The following is a 10,000-nucleotide window of genomic DNA, read 5'->3' as shown; positions in this document are numbered from 1 at the left end:
TAATATCCATTGTAAAAATCGGTTTGAATGTCCGCTGAGGAAAGCGATATCTTTGTCTTTATCCTTTTAAAAGATTGACTAACTCATAAAGACAGTCTTTGCCGCCATCTAATGGTTTCATAATGTCACTGAAGTCAACTATTGCAATCACTAACGTACGGCCCTATAATTTCTGCGATCACGGAATCGCGGACGGTGTCACGGAATTGGCACATTAACGCGGAAACTAGTGTTAACGCAAAATTTTGCGGGATTTTACATATTTGGAATTAAATTCTGTTTTGTGTGGGAGAAGAACATATCGTCGCTGCCCGATGAAACTCACGTATGTCCAAAACGGTTACTTTTCAGGAAGTGAAAAAAACACCGTATTTCAAAAGCAGTTGAATGTAGCGTTGTCATACTTGGTACGGCATCTTTACATGTAACCATATTCTTGCCAGTGTAATGATATAATCCACATTTGACCAAAATTGAGTTTAAATGGACATACGTGCATATTTTACAGTAACGGTGGTCGATACACGTTCTTCCGATCATTAATTAGAATGGCCAAGTCGCGTTTCATATTGACAGAGGAATACGCTCAGTTTATTAAATAGCCTACGTCTTAGTTTATTAAATACGCTTAGTTTATTTAATATTAATTATAAATTTATTAAATGGCTCTTGCAAACTATGAAGGGACAATGAATCAATAAAATGACATGGTAATGCTAGACAGATACTTTGTTTGTACAGTCCTACCGTAATTTTGTCACTCCTAGACGTACGTCTGACATCAGGGGGGAAACGTTTACCTCGATGAAGGAAAGTCATTGTCTCACCAGGCTATGTTTCACGAGACCGGCGAGATGCTTCCACAGGGCGGGAGATATGCGGCGTGATTGACAGCTTTGACACCAAATGGATATACGTGAAAATCAGATGACATGATTTCACAACTTTTCATTGGCCATTTAGATATGTGAAGCATACTGTATACGGAAATGAACCTGGACATTCAATCCGTCGAAAAATCGGCAAAATGGACATACGTGGCTTTCATCGGACAGCGACGATATGTCTGGGGAAAATGCAGACCGGGGGAAGCAATTCTGGGCGACACAACCCCTACCGTCATTTCAGCTCCCCCTTCAAAACTATGAAAGTATGGCGAAGCGGCTCTCCACGGCTCTGCTTTCGTCGGCTTAAAAGTTAAGAAACTCGACGCTGAGCCCTCAGTACCGAGTCGAGCAGTTCCCGTGTGACTTTTATGTGTCAGGGGAACTTTTATTTTGGTCCTGTATTTTTTACTTGAAAGAAAAAGCTAATGGAGCACTTTCATTTAAAGGGGTGGTAAAACACATTCTTTTGAAGGCTTGGCTGTGTTTGTGGGGTGCACTGTAACATGTGTTCATGCTTCGTTTTAAAAAAAATTGCCTTATTTGTCATATATTTGACCTTTATTCTACACTGCTCTGTCCCTCCTTGTAAAACGGTCTGATGCTTTCCGGGTTGTATGAAGCCAGTCCCTCAAAAATACGCAGTGGGCTCTGATTGGTTAGCTGGCCCAGTGTGTTCTGATTCGCTAACCGCAGTGCACGTCGGAAACGTCTCGCCCCTTACCGGAGGCTGTTCAGTATTAGAAACAACGGCGTCAATAAAACCATATGAGCTCGAATCAGACCCAGAACATTTGAGTGAAGATGATCGAGCAGAACCTGTTCAGTCCTCAAGAGTAAAGACTGCGGATCTATAGTGATCGCTACTGAATGGCACTTTAACTTTTGTATTTTTAGAACGATTATAGCCAAATATCTGTCGCAAGAACTAACCCAAAACGAACACTAAGCACTGGCTTTAACTAGTAAGTTAGCCAAATCACACACAGAACCATGTTTAGCATGCCTGTAGATAAACAATACATAAAAGCTCTAATCAAAGAATAATTTACACTAATGCCAGGTTCGCTGTTGAGATTTTAACGTTAATGTTTGTAACGTTAGATGTTCGTCGGATATCGTTAAGTATGAATGAGCATTTAACAGACTGGTTTGCAGAACAGCGCTGTCATCTGTTTACTTCCTTGCTACAACCTATTACAGGAAAACACATTGATGAAAAATAAATCAGACTTACAGGTTGTGGCCCGTGAACAGCTTCTGTTTGTAAATCCAGCTTTCAGGACAAGCCGTTGTGCATATCCTGTATTGAACTCGCGAAGTTTGTGGAAGTTTGTGTTGTCCTCCGTGAAATGTGCAGCGCGCGCGTCCTGCATCCATGCACCGGCAGTGTTTTTTTCACGCAGCTGACGTTGTGCAAATCTGGCATTGAAATCGCGAAGACGGTGGATGTTCTCCTCTGTTTGATGTGCTTAGATGTTAGATCTCCTCTGCAGGGAGCCCTGCGCGCGCCTGATTCCCCGCTGACTCAAACACACGTGCATATAACATGCTGTATGTTAAACGCTCTGCAACGCACCCCCGTCCCTATGAAGGCTGAACAGAGCAAGTACCCCAGACCTGCAATCCGGATGAAAATAACAGCGTTTCCTCGGCATCGCGGCAACAACACTCCAGCCTAACTATACCACAACAGCGCCGCGCGATACAAAATGGCCTCACCCCCCCTTATTTAATATTCTCGGAGGAGGGGTTTATGTAAATATTGAGCCTGGTGATGTCAGCAAGCCCTGGAGGAATGTGTGTAGTCGCCTACTGGCCGTTTGCTGTAGTTCTTAGAAACTGATTTCTTTAAAAGCAAATATCTCCCTTTGCTTTAAACTTTGAACGTTGTAACTTTGCAGATGTTGTTTATGCTCAAGCAGCAACATTACACGCTAGCTAAAGTTAGAATAGTGAAATCGTGGTTTACCACCCCTTTAAACTTATATAAACTATGTAACACTTTACAGAGGCCGAATAGCTGGCCTGAATGGTTGTAGCCAAGTGTACGCAAAACTCACAAATCTAACATATACAATAGTATTTGTAAAAAAAATGAATATGGTGGATTTCTCGACCGCCATGACAGTTTGCCGCAAGTGGAGTGATTATAGTAGCCTGACGTCGTCATACTCAATTCTAGTCAGAATATGAGTCTGATACTGCTCCGTTGGGCTGTGATTATGGGGTGTGTTTCAACCCAACCAGGGAAGACCTCAATTGGACAGACCTACAACCAATCAGAGCAACGGAGCGACGCATAACGTTAGTTGTCGAATGTCAACAGAACTCAACAGCACTGTGTTGCCAAGTCCGCGGGTTGAAGCGACCCCAATTATGTGATATACAGACCCAGAAATGCGAATTTTAGCTGCCAGCCCTGCCAATATAACACATATTTTACCCCCAAATGCCATTTTTCCCCCGGAGACCCCCCCCGGAAAGCTATTGGGCTTGTTTTTGGCTAGTTTTGAGTAACGTTAGCAATTGGGCGGGTTTTGTTGTAAAAACTTGGCAACCCTGTACCTGCACGCACGCTGGAATAAGTAGCCTAACGTTAGAAGAAGAAGATGAGTGTAAACGATCTTTGCCGGTGTTGTAAAAAAAGAATTTAAGGATACACGGAGTACTGACCAGCACCATCATCATTTCTGAGAGAAATAGTAAAGGTGAATGCATATACGAACAAGTTCTCCGTTTAGGATTAGAACAAACTCAACCCAAGTGCCTTTGATGACGTGGATGATTACGTTACTGTTTATCATCTGTCCATCATCGTCTAAAGCCGCCCTGACCATTTCATTGGTCCGAACAGTTTCTGTTCGGGCATAATTACTCCTCTACGGATCAAGTCCAGACCGAACTGCCCGAGTAAAATTTTTGTGGGCGGGGCTAAGTTCGGCTGGCATCCAGGCAATGATTATAGTACTGTTATCACTAGAATATCACACGGCTGGAAAAGGCTCTCACCCTATCAGATTCAAGAACCAGAAACAACTGTTGTATGTACAGTGGTGGCCAAGATTATTAGAACGCCTGACAGATCTGAAAATATTGACCTATTTTTTGCCTGCAAAACATGGTTTGATTTCATAATGTTCATGAAACATGCAGATGGTTGCTCTGACAATCAAATATCAGATGAAGTGAGTCGTACCGTACACTTATAACTTTAATATTTGGTATGTCCACCTTCTGCAGTGATTTCAGCAGCACATCTCTCTGGTGTCATAGTGTCAATATGTTTCCTCTGAGAACGTCAACGCTAATGTTATCCTATGCCAAAGGCTTTCCTTTGAATGTACAGTAGATCTGTCCAGTTTATGTTCCAACTCGCCCCAAATGTGCTCGATGGGGTTGAGGTCCGGTCTTTTAGGAGGCCAGTCCATCAGTTTCAATCCTCCTGCAGATTCCTTCTGTCGCAGGCAGTAGTTAGACAAATGTTTCGGGTCATTGTCCACTTGGAAAATAAATCCAGGCCCAATAAGACGACTCCCAGATGTCAAGCCTTCTTATCATTTTGGCCACCACTGTATGCATATATTATCTGTATGCACTGTAAGTGCTTATTGCAACACCATTTACTGTCTGACGGATGTGTGTATGCCTGTCTGAGTAGTCTTTGACGTCCAGACAAGTTTATTTGGCAGAGCAAGAATAAAATTAAAGGTCCTGTTCTTCGTGATCCCATTTTTCAAACTTTAGTTAGTGTGTAATGTTGCTGTTAGAGCATAAATAGTACCTGTAAAATGATAAAGTTCAATGCCAAGCGAGATATTTTATTTAACAGAAGTTCCCTTTCAAAGCCTACAGCGAACGGCCGGTTTGGACTACATCCTGGTACTTCCTGCTTTAATGACGTCAGTAGAACAGTTTGTTGACTAACCTCCGCCCACAAGAATACGCGAAAAAGGGGGCGTGGTCTTGTTACTCCCTCGTGGAGAAGAGGAAGTGTTGCGTTTGTATAGTGCGTTTGTCGCCATTTCGTCGAGACGCTGTTATTTTCATCCCGGAGTCCAATCACCTTTGTTTGGCTTTCCCAGGGACGCTGTACTTAGAGATCATTGAGCGCATGCATCTCCGTTATGGTGAGAGGCTTGACCTTTCCGGTAACGTGCGCTAAGCTGCTGACGAATCACAACACGGGAACCGCTGGCACAATCAGAACTCGTTACGTATTTCTGAAGGAGGGACTTTTCTCAAGCCGTTTTGAGGACAGTGAAAACAGCGGAATACAGATCAGTAAATTGTGTGAAAAATACAGTTTTTTTTACACGCGAAACATGAACACATGTTATATTGCACACTGTAAACACAATCAAAGCTTCAAAAAAACACGAAAAACGGGACCTTTAAAGATGCAAATCGATCTGAACAAATGCAACAGGTTTCCTGCACATTCTGATGGCGTCCAATCAAAAGTAGCCACTGGAGAAGCTCTAAACTGTTAGGCTTTCTCAGGACAGCCATTTCACTGATATCCGCCAGCCATTTTATGAGTGATATCCCTTGAAAATCATTTACAGCAGCCGTAATACCAGCTGTAAAACCGTTATCGGTCTCCGATGACCCTTTGTGATGGCATCACCCAAGACAGATGTTAATTTAAGCGGCAAACCGAGCCCGTGTGTGTGTAATTGAAAAGCTCTGTGTCTCTCTCCAGGTGCTGTTCTTGCTCTTGCTGGCCATGCCGGAGGCGTTGAGCAGGGAGGCGGTGGTGGACGTCCCGCTGGCGTCGTCTCTGCTCTCTCTGCCCTTCTACCTGCTGTGTCTGTTAGGCTCCGCCCTCCACGTGCTGGTGTGCACCTCCGCCGGCGGGCCATGCTACCTGTGCTCTCTCCCCTGGGTCCTGGTGTTCAGCGTCATCCTCTTTTCCTCTGCCTTCATGTGTGCTCTGGTTGCAATGGCCGCGAGGAGGATTCCCACCGGCAACAAGACCCCTACTAAGGTGAGTGGAAAGGAGAGGAACGTTTCTGCACCACTAGAATCACAAAATGTTTCCCCCGCGTCTTCCATGGTGTTTGAATTCAACACAATTGACCTATCGGTAAGCCCCGCTCCTCAAACGCAGATGAGCCAATGGCAGTTGAGGATCAGTTGCGCTGGGACCGGAACTCGGACATCTTTAGGTTTCAGCGCCATAGAGAAACATGGGAAAATCCAAGGCTCTCATCGGTTTGATGGTGTTTACGCTACACAAATGGTAAAACGTCATGCCTGAGGTACAGCAACACTGATTCCAGGGATCCTGAGAGGATTTTCTGTTTGTCATACTGTCATTAAGTTATTATTAAAGTAACCTGCTAACATACAAACCGAAATAACTAACTGTTCTCACGTCATGTAAGTTAACACTATAGGTCAAAAACACGAAGGTCTACATTTCAGTGCATCTCCATATTAAACGGGTTATATGTAAATTAATTTAATTTTAGATATGTTTAAGGTCTACATTATCTGTCCTACTCCTATTTTGATGGGTATTCTAGTCTCCGGGTAGTGAAAGGAAGAGCTCGCACGCAGTTTATCAGAGTTGTTTTGCAGATACAAAGTTTACCAGTTATTAACTGCACCCCCGAAAAGGCATAAGCTCTGTGTATGTCTGTTTACTGTGAGTGTTTTTGTGTAATTTGCTGTGTATGTTAATGGTAATGCAACGGAGAGAGATAGTTTGTGAATGAGACGTTAATGCGCACTTCTTATACTTTGTTTGTTCAGCTCTTATGATGATTTTTTTGGGAGTAAAAAATGACATAATAAACTTGATAAACCATCTGTAAAGTTTGGCCATCATTCGGACGGGATATACGCTACATCCTGTGTCCAAAAACATCTTGGGATAAGGTTTTCACACTGACAGCTGTATATTGTAAGATATAGAAACTCCGTTTGTTTGTCCGAGTTAGCAACAGTAACTAAGGGGGGCGGGGCTTACCGATAGGTCAATTGCACAACCAGTGTCCAGAGGCTGCATCCTTTGAATAGACCTAGTTGCTGAATAAGTTGGCAAAACTCAAAAACATAACATTTTTAAAGTAATTTTGAATAGACTGAAATGAAAAGCTCACTGAAATGTTTCTGATTTCAACAAGGGCATTTGAGGCAGTTTAGAAGGTGAAGTGAGACGTTTGATCAAAGAAATGAGGTTTGAACAGAACAGTTTGAATAGAAAGTCGTCAATGATTACAATGAAGACAAAAGAATAAGATAATTAGAGCCATAACCAGACCAGAGAGGTGTGAAAGTGTGCTGGGGAGACTGAAACTGAATGGGCAGTTTGCACCTCAAAACAATAGAGACAATAAACTGAATGGTAGCTCAGAAGATGGCTATAAACATCAGTTAACATTTTAGAGAAATCTCAAAATAAAACCACATGACATGATCTAGAAAAACATTTAATAAAATTCAGACTTATCTTCAGATTTGAAATATAACATGGCCAGGCATGTGGCTTTAGCTGTAGTGCATTTCTAGAATGCTACAAGGCCAACTTCAATTTGATTTTCATGAAGATATTTCATACAAATTCATTTCTAATAACTTTACAAAACTTTGAAGCTTATTATAGCTATTTTTGATTATGAAAATAATTATAATTTTAATTTGCAGTAAACTGCCAAGTGTCTGCTTTCAAATGAGACCATACTTATGTTTTTAGTGCAAAGGATTCATGAACTGTATCGGTTTTAGTCTGAGTATGCCATTTGAGGATTTTTTCAAAAGCGGGGGTGCAGGCTAATAGGTTTAGAAATTCAAATTTTAAGTTAGCAGAACTGGCAGATTTTGATTTTGTACTCATAATAGTTTAATTGTGCTGTGGCAGAATATAAGCTCTTCGAAATCAAGAAGTCAAGACACGCCTTTTTTGAATATGCAACGTCTAGTGGCGAAAAATTACATATTGTGGCTTTAACTTCAAATATTTGAGTAAGCATATTCATACGTTCAACTTAAAATGATCATGTAATCTCAATTTAAATATTTCTAGTAGTGGAAATTTAAATAGCTTTAACTAACTAACTAATTCATAATTATTATCTAATTGGTAAGACAATGCTTTGATAGCATTAACTTAGCATAGCAGTTGCTGAATTAGAATCCGTGTTTATTTTGACATTTTTTGCAGACGATAACTAAATAAAGACCAGTTTTGAATGACAAAAACTGGCGATAATCTATTGACATTTTCATCAACGAATAAAAACTAGACGAAAATGTTGGGGGGGGGGGTGATTTGGGAAGAGATTCAGTCAGAATGATGTCATGCGCTGTAGATGCGGACATTTGAATCGTAACGTGCGATTTTTCAATTTAACCGTTTTTTTAAATGTGGTCGATTCAAAATCGATTCTCAAAGGCCACGAATCGATTTTTTCCATATTTATTTCCGCTAACATTGAACAAAAGATTAACGTAAATCTAATTACTAGTCTTCTCCACTAGATGTCAGCCTCTTATTTGCCTTGTGCGATGTTACAAAGAAGCAAGAGGCGCGCCTGTCATTCATTCATTCATTCATGCTGCTTCAGATGCGTTGTCGACGTTTGTAATGTTAAGGGGAAATGCTGTAGTAATACTACAAATCTGCGGATCCATTTGATGAGACATCACCCAGGCATTGCAACACCCCCACAGCCGTTAGCCTTTATATACATATATTTAAATCAACTGAGCCAATAGACAGCGCAGGACCAATAATTCAGACCTAATAGCTTATATTATAAACACATTTCCTCAAATAAGAGTCAGTCCACATAAGTCAGCATGTTAGGTATAGTAGTTTGTTACAAAAGCTTATTGTGTACTGAAAATTGCTGAAAATCATCCAATATCCTTTTTATGTTTTAGAAGAAATATATCAAAATATCCATAAAAACAAAATTGTATAAAATACTTCTCAGATAAATTTTTTAGAATAAAGTTGCATCAAAATTGTATTGTATTTAACATAGTTGTATGCATTTGAGATATAGAGATGGATTCTTTTTTAATGTGCCCAAGTGTACCTAAAATAAAAAGAGTTTAATATACAGGTTTGTGGCTCTTAAACTTATGTTCGCTGTTCTTTTTTATAGGCTAAATATAGTATTTGTATTAACTATTAGTATTATTTGTATTAGCTAACATTAGTAAACATGAACTAATAATGAACTGCACTTATAAAGCATTTATTCATCTTTGTTAATGTTCATTTCAGAGGTGTTGTTCATGGTTAGTTCATGTTAACTAATACATTAACTAATGTTAACTAATACAACCTTATTGTAAAGTATTACCTAAAAAAACCACTGATGAGAATGGCAGTATAGGATAACTCATACTCCACTCGTCACATGATGGAAACCCTAAAAAACCCCACAAAAATAACAGAAACTCTTCTAAACTAGCATAACAAAACATTAAACACTACTAAATCTCCCACTTAAAGGGTTAGTTCACCCAAAAATAAAGACCCTCATGTGGTTGGACACCCGTCAGACCTCCGTTCATCTTCAGACACAAATGAAGATATTTTAGTGTAAATCTGATGCTCTGAAAGGCCTCCATTGGCTCAATGCACTTTACACTCTCAAGACCCTTAAAAGGCACTAAAGACGTCGATACAAAGTCCATCTCACTACAGCGGCTCTACAATAACTTTATGAATCGGCGACAATAGTTTTTGTGCGCAAAAAAACCCTAAATAACGACTTATATAGTGATGACGATTACAAAACACGGCCTCATGAAGCTTCGAAGCGTTATGAATCAGTGAGTCGATTCAGCAGTTTGAATCGCCAAATTTCAGCAGTTTGACACGCGATCCGAATCATGAATCGACTCACTGATTCATAACGCTTCGAAGCTTCATGAGGCCGTGTTTTGTAATCGTCATCACTATATAAGTCGTTATTTAGGGGTTTTTTTGCGCACAAAAACTATTCTCGCCGATTCATAAAGTTATTGTAGAACCGCTGTAGTGAGATGGACTTTGTATCGACGTCTTTAGTGCCTTTTAAGGGTCTTGAGAGTGTAAAGTTGAGCCAATGGAGGCCTTTCAGAGCATCAGATTTACACTAAAATATCTTCAT

General features: G+C 40.5%; 1 protein-coding gene across 3 annotated transcripts in view; it reads left to right on the top strand.

The window, feature by feature from the left end:
• The window catches only part of pigg (phosphatidylinositol glycan anchor biosynthesis class G (EMM blood group)), a 348,519-nt gene that overhangs the window by 189,772 nt on the left and 148,747 nt on the right, over positions 1–10,000 (top strand). For all 3 annotated transcript variants that reach the window (XM_079839043.1, XM_079839044.1, XM_079839045.1), the window contains one exon: positions 5,590–5,874. In XM_079839043.1, coding sequence (XP_079695169.1) covers positions 5,590–5,874 — 285 coding nt within the window. The remainder of the gene's footprint in view (positions 1–5,589; positions 5,875–10,000) is intronic.

The sequence above is a fragment of the Gobio gobio genome (genome assembly GCF_949357685.1).
Source record: "Gobio gobio genome assembly, chromosome: 16".
Taxonomy (NCBI): Eukaryota; Metazoa; Chordata; class Actinopteri; order Cypriniformes; family Gobionidae; genus Gobio; species Gobio gobio.
This window is presented reverse-complemented; position numbering and strand designations above follow the sequence as displayed.